Source organism: Urocampus carinirostris, chromosome 4 (genome assembly GCF_059441175.1).
Source record: "Urocampus carinirostris isolate Australia breed hairy pipefish chromosome 4, RoL_Ucar_1.0, whole genome shotgun sequence".
NCBI lineage: Eukaryota > Metazoa > Chordata > Actinopteri > Syngnathiformes > Syngnathidae > Urocampus > Urocampus carinirostris.
In genome coordinates, this window is record NC_142352.1 from 35,213,289 (window position 1) to 35,236,235 (window position 22,947).

At 38.1% G+C, this 22,947-nt stretch overlaps 1 protein-coding gene across 16 annotated transcripts in view; it reads left to right on the forward strand.

Annotated features, from left to right (window-relative positions):
• plekha7b (pleckstrin homology domain containing A7b) overlaps nucleotides 1-22,947 on the forward strand; it is a 136,629-nt gene that overhangs the window by 62,051 nt on the left and 51,631 nt on the right. For 11 of the 16 annotated variants that reach the window (XR_015850309.1, XR_015850310.1, XM_088334363.1 and 8 more), the window contains 6 exons: nucleotides 1,442-1,544; nucleotides 2,051-2,155; nucleotides 2,543-2,615; nucleotides 5,387-5,487; nucleotides 13,646-13,824; nucleotides 18,753-19,160. Coding sequence is in view for 14 of the 16 variants with exons in the window: in XM_088334363.1 (XP_088190489.1) it covers nucleotides 1,442-1,544; nucleotides 2,051-2,155; nucleotides 2,543-2,615; nucleotides 5,387-5,487; nucleotides 13,646-13,824; nucleotides 18,753-19,160 (969 nt within the window). In the remaining 2 variants the exon portion in view is untranslated. Of the gene's footprint in view, nucleotides 1-1,441; nucleotides 1,545-2,050; nucleotides 2,156-2,542; nucleotides 2,616-5,386; nucleotides 5,488-9,665; nucleotides 9,736-13,645; nucleotides 13,825-18,752; nucleotides 19,161-22,947 lie in introns of those variants that run through there. The other 5 variants (XM_088334358.1, XM_088334366.1, XM_088334357.1 and 2 more) reach the window with 4 other exon arrangements.

Consider the following 22,947-nt stretch of genomic DNA (forward strand, 5'->3'; position numbering starts at 1 on the left):
CCCATGTCTTATTTTTTCAGATCACTCGTGTATAAGTGTCCAAATGAATTAACATTTGCATAGTCAATGCACATGAGCAAGAAATCAATTAGGCTGATGGGACAATGTCATGTAACCTTACTATAAAGAAATAAAATACACCATGAAGAACATACTGGAAGAAAGAAACCAAAAAACGACACTTCATTCAGTGTCCGATTATGACCGTTTTTATGATGGATGGACTGTGCAGTTCATAAACAATTACTGAGCATAATGATGTGTGTTCTCGGTTTCCTTTTTGCGTTTTTTTGCTGCATGGCCGATGTTTTTTGGGACTCTAGTGTCACTACCGTAAGGCTAATGCCTGGAAATGGTCATATCCAGAAATCTATTGTCAGATGCACTTAATCAAATAACATTACTGCATTGAAAAAAGAACGTCTGTGCTTATGTATTAGTTTGTGTCAGTAAATGTCTCACAAAAGTCAGTAGACCCCTTTAAATATTTTGTGTGCCTGACAATATTTTCTAGCACTATCTTATGGAATTCACTAGAGCTGCTGTGATTTATTGTTTTCTGTAACAAGCTACAATAAACTGTCTTGTAAAAGCACTCACCAATATCTTGAGTAATTCACAACCACTGTTGACTCTTTTTACTTGTATCTATTGTTGATTTCATGTTATTGATATCTGAAAAATGCTTGTTGATCATTGGGCTGCAACTAACGATTATCTTAATGATCAATACATCCGTCCATTATTTACTAATTGATGAATCTGATTTTTAAAAAAAGACATTTTTAATTTCCGCCTCTTTATTCAAATATTGAAGTTTTGGACAGGTGGAACAACAATGCTCAAAACAGCAGAATATTCTATAATATACAACAGTAAAAAAGCAAAGTGCAAACTGCTTAACAATGAACAATACATATACATGTATATTATTCACCTGCAAATATTTAGAATACTTTTGTTGTAAAGTGCAAAAAAAAAAGAGGCAACATCCGAGGAGAATGCGAGTACTTTGTCGGATAAAGAGAGCCTTATGCATTTTTTAACGTTTTTACCCTTTGGCACATGTTTACCTATTTGATTTGTTTACATGCACTGAAAAAAGAAGCCCTCCAGTTTTGTTGTATAAAGACAATGAAAGCCATTCACTCATTCATTCAAGCATCTGCCGGACCAAGAGTAAGTCACACAACAAAATTTGTTCTTTAGCCGTCCTCTGCTTGATCGAAGTAGTACTACAAGCATGTCCCCTCAACGTCATGAGAAATCAACGATGACAATTGTTGCCAACGCTTTTAATAATCGATTTTGATAAATCTTATCGATTTGTTGTTGCAACCCTAGTCATATTTTATTCCGATTATATAAATAAACACTATTTAAATTTGATTAAAAATCGAACTGAGAATGAACATGACAGTTTAGCTCGTTTTGTCCACAGCAGGATCCAGTCACGAATGTCCAATCATCGATCTCCTGGCATGGTCGCCAAGTCCACAAAGGCTCTGACCACAAATGCAACGGATGTCACTTCAGGGTCAAAGGTGACATGCTTTGTCTCTAAAAGTCATTTTGATAAATTACACTTCAAATTATTTTTTCTACTCCGGTAGACAAAAACACTATTGTTGATAAAGCGGTTAAATAAACAGAATATATTTGTTTTGACATGCTGCCTTAATTTAATGTTTTCATGCAAGCTGCATCTTTGAATATTCCTTATAAAATTTAAAATTACAACCTTTCTGAATTTACCAGATTTGTTTTTACATCGTTAATAATTTCTGAGATATTCAATGTCAAAGTGTGCCCAAGAATTTTGGAACATCCTGTATTTCAAATTTTGTATTTCCATTATGGAAAACCTCGCCTACTGCACATCACTGCTGAAAAGTACCTTATCTCACAGTAAAGCTGTGACATTCTTTTTGCTATGGCTCCTCAATTTGATGGTCAAGACACCCCTCTCAACAAATATGGCCTCTATTTTTTCATATTTATGTTTAATATGCAAGTTTGCAAAACTTAACTTATGCCGTTGTCTTTGCAGTCCTCGAGAGGCTCCAGCAAATGCCACAGCTTCGGCAAGCGGGATCAATCGATTAAACGGAACCTCAATATTCCGGTGGTGGTGAGGGGCTGGCTCTATAAACAGGTGAAATATTACAATTGTAACAAAAGTGCCATATTAAAGTCTACATAGTGACCCATGGCAGGGTGAAGCTTGAACGTCGCCAGCAGAATTTATGATTGTTTGCTATTTAAGCTTCTTTCCAACATGGATGTCGTACATCATGCGTGCCAAACTTTTGGAGTTAGACAAGGGTCTCTGAAGGCAGCACATCATTCTTGTCACCAAATTGTGTTAAAATTAATGCTAAACTCAACTGGATGAAAAAAAAACAATCTCAGTTTATCGTTTTTTCACAATTCTGCAACATTTAAAGTCTTCTGTCCGAAATTGCCATTTTTCCATAATATTTCACTGAATGTGGGATTTTCTAATGTAACCTAGCGCACTTGATCCCCTGTCAATTTACAGGACAGCTCTGGAATGCGACTCTGGAAACGAAAGTGGTTTGTTTTGTCCGACTTCTGCTTGTTTTACTACAAAGGTGAGTTACAAGAGCTTACATTTGTGTGAAAGGAAATATTTTTTTGATATGTGCAACTCACACTGATGGTATGAAAGGTGCTGGTGCTGGAGCTGGAGCGCTTAGGCACCAACTTTCATTCGTCCTAGGGTAGTTTTGGTAACGTTAAGTATGATTTTGTGTGTGTAAGAATTATTTATTCATTCAAAGAGTCTTTGAGGGCCCAAGAAAGCACTGTATATATTAAAGGTCGACCGATTATAAGGCTTCATGATGATCAGCGCCGATATTTTGGGAATTTTACGGATTTCGGTATTGCAATATTATGAAACCTATGAAGCCGATATTAAGCAAATCAGCGGAGCGGAGCCTTTTTTCCCCTCTCCAGCCTACTGTCTCTGACGCCACCCACCCCGTGACTTCTGATTGGATAAGCAACCGGGGAAGGGAGCCTCTGGTGCAGGAAGTCCCCACTCTGCACTGTCCACAATAACATACTGAAGCGAATATAATTTAATAATGAAAACGCACTCTAAAGTACTTTATATCCATATAGTCATTTCTGCAATTGTACACTAGTAACAAAGTTGGCTCAAAAATAACCCAATTTGTCTGAAGTTTAGACTTTTACTTGACCCAACCTAGGTTGTTATGAAAAAAATAAAATTAAAAAACAACGTTTGTTCATTTTTCTCAATTACTAAAACAGGGGAATTTGTTTAAAATAATTAGGTCCATTTTGGGTCATTTTGTTATAAAATATCCCCAAATTGGGGTCATAGTGTTAAAAGAAAACACCCAAATATGGTTTGTTACTTGGGAGATTAATTTTATAAGCCTCCAAAAGGAGTGAACAAAAATAAGATTTTTTTCCCCTCATACATATCTCCAAAATTACATTATTTTGTGAGTAAAAACGAAAAAAATAAATACAAATTGAAAGTCTTGAAAGGTTGTTATTTGTACAAAACAAACAAAGTTGGATTGATAGGATGAATTGGTCCATTTTCTTACCGCAATTTGGGTGATTTTGGACTTTTCAAAGTGTGTTAAAGTGCGTTAGCTGGACATACTGCTAGCTCTTGATGGACAGCTGTCAGCCATACACACTTTCAGTTCCGTATCATAGAGCCACAAAAGCAGTGACTTTCAAATGTGTCTTCGTATTTACTCGGTGCTGATAACTGGATTGGTTCTGGCCCATGTCATCTTTAATCTCTATTTTCCTATTTAAAATAAACATTGTTATTTTAATTTAGTCCAAATAAAGTCGGCTCTCTTGGATTACAAAAAAACCCCAAAATGAAATATGTTGATATACATATAAATAATTCAACGTTTCCAAATTACGTTAACAAAGGTACCTAAATGAGCCATAGGTTCAGCGAATATGCATTAGGCTGATATCAGGTCGCATATTGAGGAGACTCGTGGTATCACTACTCATGATAGTTATCGATATCGGTATGGGCCACAATCTTGGACTTGAAAAAAAAAACTAGAAAGCTGCTGTCGTGCATATCTAAAATACCACAGAACTATCATTTTCTTAGCCAATTTGAAAGAAGAAAAGTCTAACCGAGGCTCATAAGGGAATCTAGGATTTGAAAGAACACAGTCTTTTCCTCCTTTGCGTGTTTGTTTTGCATCCATGGGTTGTGTTAAAACAAGCGTTGGAGTTGAGAGTAATTATTATAATAAAAAATATTTCAAAAGATGAATAATCTGGGCTAGTGAGTACAGCACAGTTCTTTAAAGGTTTCACAGGTGAGCTTTCTAAATGGCTCACAGTCATTTAGCTACCAAAGGGGCAGAGCATAGAAGTTAGTGGAAAATTCCCAAGGCACCAACTTCACACCCGTCATTCATCCAGACTGAATCCTGCAGGTGGTTTGATAAGACTCAAGGCTTCCTTCTAAACAGTAAATTATAACACAACTTAGAACAGTGTAGAGATTGTATAACGATTAGATAAATGTATTTTTTTTGGGCGACAACTGAATCAAACGAGAGTAATACCTTGCCATAACCAGGTTTACATTTAATGATTTTATTATGCATTGTGTTCTGCATTCTGATTGGCTGAACAGTCTCCTAGCTTCCTAGTATTTGACGGGACAGAAGTTATTTAAAAAAAAAAAACAACAACTAAAAAAACAACACGTATACAATACCGTTATCTGTTAAACAAATGCTTTAGTCTGGAGAAAATTGTTTGTTCTTTGGTTTGAGTGTGTAATAGAATATTTAATAGTATAATAATTGTAAAAATATACGGTTTTGACTTTACATATTGTGCCTATCACGGGTTGTTTTTGGGATTTAACCTCCGTGAAAAAAAGGGATTACTGTATAAGGAAAGTCACACGGTTTATTAATTACCACAAAATGATTTACTTGATTGAAATATTGATGTGATGATTTAAAAGGATATAACTAAAAATGAATTAACACAATTATATGCAGTCAAACATTTCTATTGCAACAGATTTCTATACGTTTTTAAAACCACTTTGATGAGTGATTGCTTAAAATCTAAGCAATATATCTCCTTGAATTTGATTGGATATGTTTACTCCTCTTAAGAAATAAAGGCAAGTCCAACCTCCTGGTGCCACATGGCCTGGCTCATACAATTGTCACCTGCGAATTACGACACGTTTGGCCACCGCCCGTAAATCCCAAATCTCTCGTAAACATCGTAAACTGTGTTGGCAGAGCTCTGTGTTTTGTGTGTTGCGGGCACAATTACTGACATGTTTGTGTACGCTGGCTGTTGTTTGTTGCTTCAGACAGCCGTGAGGAGACGGTCCTCGGGAGCATTCCTCTGCCCAGTTATCTCATTGCGCCAGTTGCGCCTGAGGACCACGTCAACCGCAAATACGCTTTCAAGGTAAGAGTATTTCTTCTTGGCAACATGATGATGAAAACAGATTTTCACTGCTACGAGCAAGGACACAAACTGATACACCAAGAATCATCAGCAAACCGTCTTATGGACCAACAACACAGTTGACCCTCTATACATGTATCTAGAATTTTTCCTATTTCGAACAAATTCTCCCATAAAAAATACCGTACATTCTGGACTACTTTTTTTTTATCTTTAAAACATTGCGGCCTGTTCTTTTTGTTCTGGCCCCTTCAAGCAGATTTCCTTAGCAGTGGTGCCCATGTGGTGTGTGGTGCCTTACAGCTAGGTGACTTAGAACTAGTACTGACCAGAAAAAAAATCCTCACTCAGTAGTGAATTTTTCTAGGGTTTTTTCTTTGCTTTTCATCTAACTTATTTTTGGAAGAATTCAGCTCAACTAATTTGAACAAGAAATATGAAATATTTCTTTCTAGTTAATCAAACGTTTGCACTAACTGACATCTGTCAACTACTAGATGTATGGTATGTTTATGATTTAGTAGACACTCAAAATAAGGAGAGAGGACATAAATGATTTTTGAGCTTGCACTAAAAACCGGAAAGGACTGTACAAAACCCCCCAAGATTCAAAAATTCCAATCAGTCCTACTGGTCCTCCCCTGAGCCCTTTCTTTTTATTAAATCTCCCTAGGTTACAAAAAGCAGATAAGGGGGTGGGAATCAAAGAACAGCAGCATGATTGGCCAATAATGACAATTATGTAAACAGCGCATGATAGTCAAAATAATCAACATCCCTGGCATCCTAGCCAGTATACTTTTCACGTGTCCAATAGTAAAAACAGAACTGCATTCTTTATTGCAAACAAGCAGACTTAAAACAAATCACAACAAACATCAAGTGATTTACTTACCAAAAATACAAGATATCACCAATTTAAATACAATTTTCTGACAATAGCTTCACAAGGTTGCAACAAAGCCCTAATGTTGTCTAGATCTGGGCTCTCCGCAGGTGCCCGTGAGAACAGGTGGCCTTCCCTAAGGACAGCTGAGGTACCTCTTGTAAAAATAGCTTTGACCAGTTTAGGGTCATTGTGATTTTCTAGTAAAAATATTATTTTGTGCTTGATTGGGTCTATTTAACCCTACTTCCAATAGTTAACCTGGTAATAACATTGTAATAACAGGATAAGTTGATATTTTCGAAATGCTCGCAAATGATGATAGCAAACTCGGTGCCCTTTGTGATAATATGTATGAAAAGGTAGCTTTAAGCTTGCAAAAGGTTGGAAACCCCTGTTCTTGATGCATTTCCTCACCTCAGTTCAGCAAATTCATCGTAGTCAGCGCTGTTGTGAAGCAAGACATATTTTTGCTGCATAACAGTGAATGAGCTCCAAAGAGTTGTTCCAGATGGTCGGAATCTAGTTGTTAACTTTTTTTTAATAACCCCCAGTGATGGCTTGCCTCTGCTGCAGTAAATGGTTTCCATATTCCAGGCATGATTCCTGCATGAATTAGCATATGTACTATACGTCAGGCACGTTTAAGGGGCACTGTCACTCACCGTGCTAAAAATACAACGATGGAATCAAACAGGGAAAAAATGACACAGATTTAGTTATCATTATGAATGCTGTATAAGGAAATGAGCCGTCATACTGCAGCATAAGTGAAATTGCACAGGTGACTGCACATTTAATAGCACATTTCTTTCTTTGAGTTCTACCAGGGGGCGGTAAATGCATTTCTATCTCTGTACTCCGGTATCCACATTATATAGTGTGGAAATGCCGCGGTTGAATATTTGATGTAGTGCTGCAGTTTTCGTCGTACTCGGTGTTGGATTTACATGTACAGTAGGTGGCTATAAACCTCTGAACGAGTCGCATGTGCCTTGAAATGTCAAACTGCGACCTGAGTTAATTGTGGAGCTGGGAATAGAAGTGATGGATGGCTTTGGCTTCCTTTGCCCGCAGCCTAAGGTTTTAATGCTGGCTTGTATGCAAATTAGGAGGAAAAGAGCTCGTCACCTTTTTCACACTAATAACAAATGGTCCGTTTAATTTTATATAATTCATGAATATGCTTACAACAACTCACTTGTGCAACAGCATGCGTCACACGCAGGAAAATGTAGAGTGGATATTATGTTGGATTAAGACAAAAGCTTTGGGGCCATGCCTTAGTCACTTTTTCAAGAATATATTCACTTTCTTTGCACAAGAAATGGTTGACAAGTTTTTTTAAGTAACTTTACAGATTAAATAAATGGCTCTCAAGTGGGGGCATGCCAAAGGAGGTATAAAGTACACAATAAACAAATAATTTAAAAGTAATCATTTAAAAATGATCTCATTATTTCTATACTGTGCCATACAGTTAATGGTATATCCAGAAAGCAATTTTAGCAACTATATCCTTAATGATTATGGAGGACGTGTAATGATGACATTCATTCCGCTCTTGGAAGTGAACGATCCACCAGTCAAGAGTTGGTTGCCTTCGAAACGCTGTTTTTCTCATGTGATTGCCCAAAGTCCATGTTTTTTCAGAGGTTCTATGTTGTTGACTTTAAGTCGGATGGGTATGAAAAGGTTTAAATTGTTTTGTATTTCTTTTTTTCTATATACCTGCAAAGATTTTAATTGATATTTCTTGTGTTTTTCTGGGATAATGTATTTTACATAACAAAAGTTTATTGTTGTATTTTATAGTTAATTCTTTGTTGCACTGATAAGTAAATATTTTTAATCAACATTTTGATTCAGATATTTTTGACGAGCAGAGAAGGCCTTGAAGGCCCACTGATCACTACTTTGTTGTTTGAGGTTATTTTTTTTCAGTGACAATTTTGTCGAAGGACCACTTTGAACCTAAAAAAATTGCACTCTTGAATGCTACTAAGAAAAATGTACAAGTCTGAAAATTTTCCTCATTCATTCTAAAATAAAATTTTCAATATTTGGCAGCGCTGAAAAGTACACAATTTAGTGCTAGTGACCAAAGCTCACCATTTAACTTTACTTTGCTTTTCCTTTTTAAGGTTTTTGGTTACCCATGGAAGCAAAATGGTAGACAATTATGTCAGCTCCTTTTATCCCCTTAGGTGAGGCTCATGGAAAATGAATGGGAATTTCTGATAGTTTATATATTTTTGTTGGTTATTTAAATCTACACTGCTTTTTAAAACAAACAAATGAAGTTATTTTACCACTTGGAGGCAATAAATAATACACACTGTCCCTTTAAACAACAACCAAGAAGGTGAAGTATAATATTTATGTATCGGTGCAAACATTTGCTTACCGTAACACGTTCATTGACATTTTTCCCGATTACCTGTCAAAGGAAATTACAGGGTTTGTAGAGGTACTTGAAATCTGTGAATATGCTTAAATTTTAATTTTTTGTTTTCAAGGATTGTAAAAGTGCTAGAATTTTGGGTGAAGTGCTTGCAAATGCTCAAAATTGTTGCAGTGTTTCTCAAAAGGGTCTGCCTAAAAAGGACACATGCACTGGTCTCTGGTGGCTTCGCTTTGCCATTGCATTTCTTCTTTGTGATAAACTGGAGCTGGCATTAGTTTGTATGGCATTTTCATATGAAGTTTCATTTTCCCCTACGGGTCATCCCCAAGAGGACAGGTGCATGGCACACCTAAACAGGGCACTATGAAATGTGTATTAGTGCAAGGATTATGCATCAATTAAGGACATTTATATTATGGGCTATGCAACAAATGAAAGTAGCTCTTCCTAGTGGTAAATTGTAATGAGAAGAAATTCCTGTAACTGAAAATGTAGCCTACATGTTACTGTCACTTTTCCCAACACCTGTATGGGGTGACGTGTTCGAAAATATTTAACATACTTTTGGTAAGATCCACAAAAAGATTCTCGATTTACTAAAGATCTGAAAAATTATGTCTTCATAAATGCATATATAAATTGCAGATTTGTGCATCTGCAAAATGAATTATTCTCACCGGATTTTCTTTTAATGGTACTGGAGAAATGTGAAAATTGCTCAAATTTGTCCATGAAAAAGGTATCCTGAAATGAATAACTGGAGCCATATGTTGTTCTTAATGTCTTCATGTCTTCTGCTCTGATGTCTTTGTTGTATTTTTATTTTTTATTCATCTCGCTGTGTCTCTCTCATTCCCGTCGGGTCAATTGCCTTCCATTTTGGGCGGCGTGAGAACCGTTCTCTCAGCGAGCGTCCGTCCTGAATCTCACGAGTTTCCTGTCTTGCATGACCACCGTAGGTATTTGATTTTGCCTCAGCATCATCACGGTCATGGATCCCATTTCTTTCTACCCGCCGTGCAATGCGCATCTCTCAATGGTGCATCCATACCAGAGCCTTTCGGGACGCTATGAATTTCAGCGGATCGTTTTGGCCTTATTTGAATGCTGACACGTTTGATATTGGATTTGCACTTAAGGAAATTGAATCAGCGGGAAAGTGCAGTGTCAGTGCTGGAGTGACATACACAGTGTTTGCAAGACTTACCAAATATGTTAATGGGCTGATTTCAAATCGGGTTCAGTGGTTTCGATTTTGGTTTTGTCTGCAACGCTGATTTAATCGAGTTAGCCGGCGTAGTGCTCCCATCGGCTCTGGTTTGTGTCTTTGTCATGCTCTTTATCATGCATCATTTTGTCATTTTTATCATGGAAAAGACCAGTGGGTGAAACACAGTTTGTTGTATTTTTTCTTTCCGTACTTTTATTGCTGGCTATTGTCAAAAAAGTCAAACCAGTAGTGCTTATTTTAAAACAGTATGTTGCTTGGGTTTGAAAGTATATGAAATTAAGTTTGTCTAGTACGGGGGTAATGTAATCCCTTTTTCAAAAATGTTTAACAATGGAAAATGATATGATTTACATGACACACTTGAATATATAAATCAGTATGTATTCCTAAAAGGCTGATATAAAACTTATTTTTCTTCTGCGGCTCCCAAAAAATGTTATTTATTGTTTTTTTCTCCAATTTGGCTCTTTCAACATTTTTGGTTGCCAATCTCTGAGCTAGAGGTGGGGAGGAAACCTTTGCAAATCTATTTTTCAATGCCAGTAGAACATGGCACTCTAAAAAGTTTCACAAAGAGCCAACTTGATAAAAAAAAATTGAAGAATGACCAAAATATGTATTCTATATATTTTATGTATGTGTATGTATATATATATATATATATATATATATATATATATATATATATATATATATATATATGGGCAGCACGGCAGCGCAATGGTTAGCGCATGTGCGGCACCGTTCATGTCTTGGGAACCTCCTGCGTGGGTTCAAATCCAGCTCCAGACTTCCTGTGCGGAGTTTGTATGTTCTCCCCGTGCTTGCGTGGGTTTCCCCCCACATTCCTCAACAAACAATCCTCAGTAATTGCGGGAGGGAGACGAGTCTAAATTGGTATATGTGTTGATATGGCACACAGGCCCTGGCATTATTCTTATTTCATGAGTTTTATCATCTAAGTCACACAATGAAATGTATGGTGCTGAAAAAAATAGATTTGTCTGGAGAGTGATTTTGCTGAAATGTGTCCTAAAATAAATGGTATGGCTTTCTCAAAAAGAAAAGAAAATCAAAATAGTTTGCTATAATAGCTTTTTGGGTCAAAACGATTCCTGGCCCCTGCTCTGGAGTACACTTTGACACAAAAGCAAATTTATATTTAAAAAAACTGAAGTATTTTACAGTCCGGAAACCAGCTGTTTTGCAGAAGCTAAATCAGAAAGTTTATATCAATCTGATTTACAAAGTGTGAGTATATTTGCCATCTCTGAGAAAACAACAAAAACATTCACATGCTTCACTTTTTTATTCAATGTAGCTGCTTAACCCCATGAAAACATCCAGCTTCAAAATATGTCCACCAGTGAGTGCATTTTATTGCACCCTATATCCTCACAGGGTCCCGTTACAACCGAGCGCTGTTTCTATAACAGAATTGTTAAATGGCCTCAGTGAGTTTTATGGTCTGGGTACTTCCCAGACTTGAGCTACTGTACGTATGTTTGTTTTCAAGGCCATTCAGTGTATCCTACCTTAAAGGGACGGTGTTTATTGTTAAGCACATTGTAGTGGTAAAAAAAAACCCCTTTCATTTACAAAAAAAAATATTGTTTTCGATCTGGGGTAGGCAAACTACAGCCCGTGGGCCACGTCAGCCTAACAAAAATTGTCTTAATATATAATAAAGATATATTGATATAGTAAGTGAAGAAATACTCATAGAAAACGTTTTTTGTTTGACCCCTTTGTGTGTCTACAACACAAATACTATGACAGACATACTCAGAAAATACTACAAAATTACTACAGAACTTGATATAAAAGTTAGTGCTTTAAAACAGGAACCTAATATATTTTTTGATTTCATTCTGAGAAGAAAAAAAAACAGAAAAACAATGCAAAAATGCTACTAAAGTAAAACTACATGAATACAGAAATATTATCACAGAAAAACTACAAAAATACAACTACAATAATATTGCAAAAATATTTAAGAAATACTACAGAAATACTAATATGGAAATTAGAATACAAAAATACTACTGCAGATACATGGCAACAGATATACTACAAAATAAAGCTACATTGAAAATACTACAAATGTTCGACAGAAATACTACAAAAACGCCACTGCAGAAATACTACAAAATAATACAGAAATCCTGCAAAAATTGCACTGCAGAAATACAAACATATTTTAAAAATACAACTACAGTAACACTGCAAAATTATGTATTAAATTTAGTGCTTAAAATAGAGATTAGATCTATTATTTTTCTTTGATTGTGCGTTTTTCAAAACCAATTTGATGAAACTAATCCCATATAAGGGTGTGCCATCTTGTTGCTACGGGTAACCAAAACCTCAAAAAAGGCTGAGGGAAAAAATAAGAAAAATGGTGCAGTTTGGTCACTTTGAGTTTACGCAGTTTGTATCCTTCCTTGCGCTTGCTTGTATTCTTACAGTGACATCTAGTGGTCAAATAATACACACTGACCCTTTAAAGTTTACAATTTATAGCTGCATTCAGTTTGAACATTGTATTACTAGAATTAGGACTATACTGCATATCGTCACTCTAATAATTGAAAACAAACATCTCTCTGACTGCCTTGGGCACTTGTCTATGCACAGCTTTCTATGGGAGGTTTATCTAGGTAAAAATCTCAAGTTGGCCAAAAAAGTGAATTAGGCACTTATGTTATTACTGTCTATTCTATTAAAGAGTACAGACAATCATCTGTTATTGTGGTTAATGGGGACCAGAACCTCCTGCAAAAACTGAAAAATTTAAATAATAGCGTTGCACCTTCATAATAGCCCCCAAGGGTCAACTTTACCTAAACATGACGTCCTTACTGACTGAGAGTATCCAAATGTAACAAAATAACAACAATGGATCTACAGATAAAAACACAGAATTACAGTTGAAAGACTGGTCTTCATTGTCATAATGCAAAATTAAAACGGAACTGGGGGTCGGCCCCATCTGTGCAAGAAAGTAATTTAGAGATTATCTTAGCCGTACCAGTCCTGTCCCGAACTCAATAACAATCCACAGAGCACCCGCTGGTGATCAGCATTTCTTTGCGCTCTTCTGATTTTCCTCAGCGTCTGATTTAATTAATGAATTTATTTTCCATGAAATGAGCTGCTGAAAGCTAGTTCGTGCTGTTTGTTTTGGCTGGACTTATTGACTTGTGCGCCCGCCCCGCTGTTTGACTGACAGCATACACCAGCCTATCACAGTCGCACACTTAAGACTGTCACGCCAACCCAACACACAGAGCCCTCCCTAACCTGCCACTGTGATAGCATTCGCTGTTTGCTGTCTCAGAACACAATGCACAATACATTGATATCAATGACAATAAAGACGATTCAATTTATAGTCCTAAAGCAGTGTACCAGCGATAACCGAAGTGCGAAATAGAGAGGGGTCTCTGTATCCTATTCCCAATATAGAAAGTAACTAGTTCTTGCCATAAACTCTTCTTTTGTTTATGGTGCTCCACTTGGCTTCTACTAATCCCCCCCCACCCTCCTTCAAGTGAAAAGTTGTGAATTATCAATTGTTAGTTTCCTAACATTCCAATTAGTCATGTGTATATTCGATTTATCCCCCCAATAGGCGAGCCACACAGGAATGCGCTCCTACATCTACAATAAGAACTCTGTGATCGGCTCGCAGGCGGAGCACAGCGGGATGCGGACATACTTCTTCAGCGCCGACACACAGGAGGATATGAATGGCTGGATTCGAACCATGAACCAGGCGGCACTGATGCAGCAGAGTCACACCATCAAGAGGTTTGTTTCGCCTGCCGAGAACCGTCTGAGACGCTCCCATTGGCTGGACTCCTAGCTGTAGATCAGGGGTCAGCAACCTTTTTGGTGTGGAGTGCCACTTTCAAATTTCCTTGTAAATGAGTGTGCCACACCAAGATTGATGACTCAAATATACAACATGGATATACATTGAAATCGTATAACTGACCAATTTTATCTTCCACTATTCTTGTTCATCAACAAACTAAAAAATGAATGTGAGCAACATGTGGAAAGGCCTGTAGACATCCTTGACTTCAACCATTCTTTATCAACAATGAACTACAATCAAAAAAGAAGTGATATGGACAGCTACCATACCATTCATCAATAAAATCTTATTTCAGAAACTATCAAAACTTGAAACACACACACACACACATTAGGACTTTTTATTCAGGAGTTAGCGGGTGGGGGGGACTGGTCATTTTGGCAGGCATTTTACCTGCCAAAATCTGACTCCCTCGCTAGTATGGACCCTGTTTGAGATATAGACTTGTGACTTCTAGGGTAACCTTCTGTGACATAAATATGTCAGCACAGTGATTTTGGAGAGCTTCAGAACGTTTCTCATAATATTACTATTATTATTATTATTAATAATAATAATAGTAATAAAACAAACTTGATTTGTTGAACACCTATTCAGTAACATATCACAGAGTGGAGGTATTCCTCCGTCGTTCGATCCCAAAAGAAAAAAAAACATAGGTTTAAAGTGTGTCTTACTTTGCAAACAGTATAGGCAGGGAAGTCCGATTTTAAATGAAAAAAAAAAACAATTTCTTTACACTGCCTGATCCAACGCAACCAGGGTTTCATTCACAATAAAATACATTACATATGGCTATTATAATACATCAAATAAAAGCTATTTGTGTACAATTAGTTGTGATCGTGGATATCATAGCGTACATTGATTCGTCTCCGGTGTTGGTGACTTTCTTCCGCGTTAGCAAACGCATTTTGTAGAATACAATCGCGCTTTATTGTTTTAATAAACGTGTCATATAGACTACGATCACTTAATTGTTTTAATTAGCTTGCTTTATTGTTTTCATAAACGTATTATATAGAATGCGATTGCTTTTGTCGAAGCGCAGCAGAATGCGCGTTCATGCGAGGGGCGGAGGATTTTGGAACTGCGTCGGACACAGCACGTTTTAATGTATCCGCCTTTTCAGACTCGTCCTTGAATTCATGCTCATATTTTGTCTCGTAATGACGTTTAACCCTTGATGTGCGAGGTACAACGCTCCTGAGGCATAATGCACTAACAGCACGGTCATTTTTTGCACAAAGCCCCATTCGTCTGGCCACGCTGGCTGGAAAGAACGAGATTTTTCCGCTCGATGAGCCGTCATGATTCGGTTGTCGTGATTCGTTCATTTATCGCGCACCGGTGTTTCTGTGGGAGGGTTAAAACAGATCTGTGCCATAGGTTGCCGACCCCTGCTGTAGATACTAATGCCTCTCCTCCTTTAAAAAGCATCACTGTGTGTGGAATGAGTGAGGATAAGATATAAAATAGGTACATTGATACCTTTTCTTCCAAGCATTATTTGCCTAAAGATCGTATTCGTAGCTCGAATTACTCATGTAACGAGCAAATGTTCCCGACATGAAATAAGAAAAACACTAATTAAGGTGGCGCTCCCGTCCTCCCAAAAGGATACAAGCGAAGCCTAGATACCCAGAAAACACATCTTCCTTGTCACTAACAGCACATACTAATTGTAATCAAACATAAGAATAACAAGATGAATTTTACAACACAAATGTGAGTTTATTAGGAGCGCGGAAGACAACTGTGGGCGGGTGCAAAGAGCAGTGACTGAGATTGCGTACCTGTTTTCTTTTTCTTTTCTTTTTTTTCTTTTTTTTTATCATTTCACATTGTGTACGCTGTATAGAAATTTCGTACGAGATTTTTTTTTGACCTTGTATTGCCCATTTCGACTTTAATCTGGATTGTCTCTGTCACCAGCAGCAGACAACAACGTTGTCGTAGATTACTAATATTGCTGTATCGTGAGTAATGGGAGCAAGTGGCAGAGGTTGACTGATGCTGATGCTGGCGCTAAGGCCTCTGGAGCGGTGAGCAGTCTCTAGTGACAGCCACTGGCACTGTTTGTGAACTAGATTTTGCTTTGAATAGCAAGGGACAAATTGGTAGATTTAAAAAAAACAAATTTACTGAAATTTTCGTATATAGAGATGCTCGTACGAAGAGGTACCACTGTACTTTTAGAATTCCACCCAAAAATAAATGAGGTACGTTCGGCATTTTGACTGCAGTTATACAAAAACGATTAATGGCTTCCCGGCTGTCTGAGCCTCGATTTTTAAGGAGGTCAGGCACTGGCCATCTGTTCAGGGCCTTGATGATATCTCAGGTGAATTTCGATAAGAACCGAAGCCCTCGGCCAGCTGGACACCCAGAGTCAAAACAGTCATCTGTCAGATAAGGGAGGGACACTCATAGCCAATCTGTACTGTCTCTGTATGTATGGCAATAAGAGTACCGGGGATGTAAATTTAATTTGCATTAAAATTCTGTTAACAAAATAAAACCAATAAAAACCAAAATGCACTTTCTTGCTTGTGCAATAAGGGAATGTTTCTAGGACACATTTGGGCTGGTACAAAAGCACAATGGGGAAACACAGATTGGTGTCGTAACGGAGATCTTTATTCGGACAGGGTTCGGTACACGAGAAGTAATGTAGTGAGGGAACAATTGTGGACCAAGATGCAGGCAAGGGTCGACGTTCCAGTAAACGTAATCAGTGAAGACGTCGGTCCAAGAGTCAGACAATACTCATGAACTAGAAGGGCAGGCAAGAGTTCGGTACACTTGAATAACAAAAAGGCTGAGACAAGAGTACTTGGGACATAATAATAATAATAATAATTTCCTTGTATTGTCATTCTGTGTAACAATGTACACAGAACGAAATGTCGATTGCACCTGACCCGTTGTAGCGAGCCGATGCAGCCGCAGCCAACATAGGGCGCCGCCGACCACTTTTTAAGTCTTAGGAATGACTCGGCCGGGGCGCGAACCACCGACCTCCCAGTCTCAAAGCGGGCGCCTTACCATCTAGGCTACTGAGCTGGTATGACAAGTAAGGCAAAGAACTAGCACGAAGCTGAGTTTTTTACTCTCGTGGCATGCATTTTTGGTGACAAAATGCATGTCAGTGTACTTTATTTGGATGTGAACTCAATCCTCTTATTACCATGGGGGCGCCGTGTTTTCCAAGGCTATTTAAACGACCGTAACTTCCCGATCGTTGGGCACAAAGAGAAAAGGCAAACGTTTTTTGGAGAACAGAAGACAGGCTTTGGATTTAAGTCTAGCTTTCAATAAATTCAATCGGCGTAGTTTTCCAAAATACCCACAAGGTGGCAGCCACTTCCCACAATGAATTAACTCCCAGGCATTGGTATCACAGGCATCCACTTGTGGCAACCGTCAAATCAGAGGCAAGAAATTACTCAAAACAGCCGTTTTTTACCGATCAGTTTATGAGAGAAAAATAAGTGAGTAAGAACCTGTCTAGAAAATCTCTGAGCGTGACAAACCCTTTAAAAAGGTTAATGGAGAAGTAGAGTGGAGAGATGGATGAAAGTACATGTTTGTCTGGAGCAGAGTCACTAGAGTACGGTAATCCAAAAATTCCAGGCGGCCTGTATGATACTTGGTCAATATTAATGTGTGATAACTCAGCCATTTATGACTATTTTCGAAATGTTCAATAATAATAATAATAATAATAATTTCCTTGTATTGTCATTCTGTGTAACAATGTACACAGAACGAAATGTCGATTGCACCTGACCCGTTGTAGCGAGCCTATGCAGCCGCAGCCAAGAGAGGGCGCCGCCGACCACTTTTTAAGTCTTAGGAATGACTCGGCCGGGGCGCGAACCACCGACCTCCCAGTCTCAAAGCGGGCGCCTTACCATCTAGGCTACTGAGGGCATAAGATCTATCCAAACACGCACTTTTTTTTATTTATCTCTTTAGCCTCCCCCACCCCCAACTCCTTTACAGTAGGACATTACAAGTCCTAAAACTGACTGTAAAGAAAATTACTGTAAATTTTAAATACTCTAAATACATAAACACGACATTTACAGGTGATTATTTCATATGGCCTAATTAGAGATTGCAATTAATCATCTTTTTTTCTTCAATACATTCCACTTTTTATGCCAATAACTTCCGCAAAAACCTCACCAATCAGTGGTTTGTACTTTTCAGGCAAAGTTATTATTTTGGCTTTAGTGCCACCAGCTGGTGAAGTGGTGTGATCACCTAAAAAAGAATGCTTTGCATACAATTGACTCCATAGCACTGAAGAGAATAATACCAAAATCCTGGAACATGCATTAAAATACACCAGGTTTATGATATATCCAAGATTGTGAATTACAATGGATGGTAAAATGTCCAAATAATGTCCCTAGAAAATGTGTGTATATTATGTGGTTAGCTCCAGAATGCAATAGCATATAAATCACAACACAATGCCATTTTGGAAATCTGAGGCATTGGGCATGTGGGGGGACAGCTGGCCTTATTCCTTTCTAGGCAGTTTTTTGGATAGGGCTGTCTCCCCTAGATGAAACAGATACTTTTATTGGTTTCTATAGTTACGAGTTGCAGGAAATGCCTCCGGATCTGACTCAGGTAAAGCACTTTCACTATCTGGTTGCTGTTGTTTTTCGGTGTAAAGTGTCATCCTGCTCTCCAGACATGAGCCGGTAGATAACGGGTAGCGGCACGTGACAATACTGTTACTGAGGAAAATCCATTTTCTTCAGAAGTAATAAGTTTCATTAAGGTTTTCAAATGTCCGGTGCTGAATGAGTCCATTACATCTTCTGTAATATCATTTTAGGGAAGTGGAGAGACCAGAGAAAAGCAAACAGCAGGCGTTTCCCCAGTCCAACCACGTCAAGCAGCCGGCACCTCAGTCAGATACATTTCCGAGGACGAATGGAGAGCACCCCTGGAATAATGGTGTGCAGTTGGCCCCTGGTCAAGAGGGCAGATACATGTTGGACATCCAAGGAAGGGCCAGGTCGTCAGATCCCAGGGAGAGACTTTCTCCAAACTGTGTCAATGGCATTGTCCCCCAAAGAAATGGCCATCTGAGCGTCCAGCCAGGACCTGTCCATTCTGAACATCGCAATGGAAACGTTTTGTATCAGAGTGGGGCTGAAACAGAGAAGAATGCTCAACGGAAGAGCACGCTGGCTCAAGTGGAACACTGGGTCAAAGTTCAGAAAGGTGACCCACCAAAGAGGTCAGTAGCAGTCTTACAGGTTGCTTTAAATTAAATGTATTGCACGTTGTAATCTGTAGGAGTGTAACATAGCTAAATGTTGCCCTCTAGCGGCCAAGACTACATACTTCCTTGCACAGTAATGTCAGTAAAATACAAATAATACATGAAACCTGTTATAAAAAATAATAACAAATAATCCTTAAAATGAGCAGAATTCTTTTGGAGATGGCAAATAATTTTGCTTATTTCATAACTTAATTTAAAACATATATATAATAGTTAATTCAGTTCAAACATTTTCAAAATCTCATCTCATCTCATTAGCTACACCGCTTATCCTTAAATGGATGGATGAATTGATAGTAGTTCTGGTGTTTTTGCCCAGTATACATCCATCCATCCATTATATGCACCACTTATCCTCAGTAGGGTCGCGGGGGTGCTGGAGCCAATCCCAGCAATCATCGGGCAGTGGTCAGGGGACACCCTGAACTGGTTGCCAGCCAATCGCAGGGCACACAGGGACAGACAACTCACTCGCTCATTTACACCCAGGGACAATTTGGACCGGCCAATTCACCTGAAATGCATGTTTTTGGAATGTGGGAGGAAACCGGAGTGCCTGGAGCAAACCCACGCAAGCACGGGGAGAACATACAAACTCCGCACAGGAAGTCTGAAAACATTTAATAATTCAAAGATAGAAATACTTTTCAAATATGTTTTACGGTATAAATGACTATTTTATTTCCCAATATTAGGAGCTTATCATATGGTAAACTAAGTAAAATTAAATAATACATGAAACCTACGTTTAAAATGAGGGAAAATTGCTTGGCAGGTGTCAAAATATTTTGCTAATATTTAGAATGCATTAAGCAAAAAATATTTACAAGATTTCTCAAGAAATAGAAGAAAATAAAATACGGCGGCACAATGGTTAGCGTGTGTGCGGCACAGTTCTGAGGTCATGAGATCGAACCTCCTGTGTGGAGTTTGCATGTTCTCCCCATGCTTGCGTGGGTTTCGTCCGGGCACTCCGGTTCCCTCCCACATTTAAAAAAAACATGCATGTTGGGTTAATTGGCCATTGAATGAGCGAGTAAGTTGTCTGTCCCTGTGTGCCCTGCGACTGACTGGCAACCAGTTCAGGGTGTCCCTTGCCCACTGCCTATAGATAACTAGGATGGGCTCCAGCACCCCCGCGACCTTACTGAGGATAAGCGTTTCAGATAATGGATGGATGGATGAAAATATAACTCAAAACAGGAATAGATAGATAGATAGATAGATAGATAGATAGATACTTTATTCATCCCCGAAGGGAAATTCACATGTCGATTATACAGCCTGCCAACAGATGTAATCCGGCGGGCAAAACAATTTTGAGAGAAGCACATGAGAAAAATGAGCTGGTTCACGTCAAACAATGACTTGTTATTTTAAGTATGCCCACTGGATGTCGCCAAAGCCAGGCACAGTTCCCAAAGTAAACAACCCACTAGGGCTACACGATTTTGAAAAAAAAAATGCCATCTCTCAGACTAGTATTTTAATTTCAATCTAATATTTAATTTAAATTCTATGCTACTTTTGTTTTCTTGTGAATACTTACCAATTCTGTTCTTCTCAGCTCAGAATTGCCTGCCACTGTGTTGTTAAAAACCCAGAAAAATCCCATGGAATGATATTTTATTCAAATTTAAGTGTTATGAATTTTCCTAGATTGGTCCCAACAATAAAAAAGTAAAATGTTGTTGTTATTCACATTTCCATGCAATCTGTATTAAAAAGTACACAAATGGTCCTTGAAATGAAGACAACACGAGGAATAATCATAGTGACATGCTTTGAGTTTTGAGAAGACAGCGCCCTCTTATGGGGAGATTTGTTATGGTTGCTGTCTGCTCACATGTGGCTGTCTGGCATATTGTGGTGCATGTAAACTTGCCTCCTCTGATTGGCCGGCGCTGGTAAAACCCGAACGGTGACACTTGTGATTGGCCAAGCACTCCATCACTCACAAACCTGGAACTATAAATTCTTAATAAAAATATGCAGTACCCTGCAATAACAAAATCACACTAGGTCACATCGCAATATTGATAAGAATTTGGTCAATCATGCAGCTCTACCACCCACTGTAACTGTATTTGCTGATTACCATTTATCAACCAGATAACATTGAGCAAGCACCCATTCAGATGTTATTTTACTTCTAATCAAAGTCAAGGACGTGCTGTGTAAGGCAATTCGATTTCACTTACATGTGGTCTGTGGATGTTGATCCCTTTCCTTTCCCACATGCAGGTATCAGATCTTTTGAGACAATTTGTGATTTAAGGCTATACAATTAAATGTGACTTGACTAAACTAAGCTTTTTGCAAATAAAAGTTAAATGTTAGCATCTGGATTAAAAAATACAACATTGAAAAACCCAATGGTTGGTTGTCAGGGCATTCTTTGCTGGCCTAAAAATATCTGAATCCTGTCATGTAATTTTTTGTCCATAAATACTTATTTAATAATTCCAAATTGTCTGTCAACTTTCTTTTTTTGATTCCCCACCTGGAGGCGCTGCTTCCAGACGTTTGCTTCCATATTTAAGCATTTACCTAATCATATTTCCGCCATTACTTGTTGTCAGGCACAGAAATCTACCCAGAGGCCTTCAACAACAATTCTGAGAGCTCTTGTAGCATAACACGGGTGTCGATAATGCTGTTGGTTTAGCCAATCAGATTTGCGACAAAACGGCCTTCTAGCAGACGTAAGGAAACATCATCTAAGGGGGGGTAATGCACCAAAGTCTAAAATCTATTCTATTATGATCGCTAAATAGTTGAAACGTTTTTCATACACAACAAATTTAAAGTCGACAACACAGAATTTCTAACAAAACAAATGTGCATATAGACTAAGCACAAGTGAATAAAAAGGTAGGTCCCGAAGGAAACCAGCTCTAGATTGGTGGGGAGCTGGCTCCTGTCGTTTACTTCCAAGAGCTGGTTTGTTCATGATTGACAGACACATCACTAAGGCCCATCACTGAATACTTAGGTGTGAAATGCACGGCCAGCCGCTGGAAAAAAATAACATGAAATCTAACAGCAAAGTTCCCAAATTTAGGTAAACATTTTTATTAAAAAATAACAAAAAGCTTTAAAAGACTTAAACCAATCATTTACATTGTTTGCACTTGAATCTGTGTTTCTAGTTTCTTTGAGTTGAACTAGTGGAAATTAATTCAATATTGTTTTTTTCCACAAATGTACAGTTGATGAAAGCTACAAGAGATGACATTTTAGGATAAAAATAATGTTAAGGGAAAAAAAAAATGTTTTATAATAAATCCTTACACTCCTGAAACATAAAGATAATTTAATCGTAAGCCTCCAAAAGATCCCCGGCTCCACTTCTAAGGCATACTTTTCATGCCATGAATATGTTCTAGTACAGCTCCTGTAGAGATAAGATCGAGCCTAAAAACAATCCAACCCGATCTAGCCCTCAGGTTTTGGTGCCCCACCCAGCCCGAACCCAACAAATTAAAGTGACTTGAGGAACCGAGCCCGGATAGAACATGAATTTTCTTATTTTATTTTCATTCTTTTGTGATGAGTGCTTCTGTCTCGCTGACTTTTTAAAACAAATTGTTCCTGGTTTTTTTTTTGTTTTTTTTTTGTCGAAGACTCCATCGCACATGCGGATCCTCCACAAAGAAAAACAAAGTACAGTGACGAACGCGCACCAAGCGTGGATAATTTCTTATTTTTTAAATACGAAAATATAAAGATAAAAAAG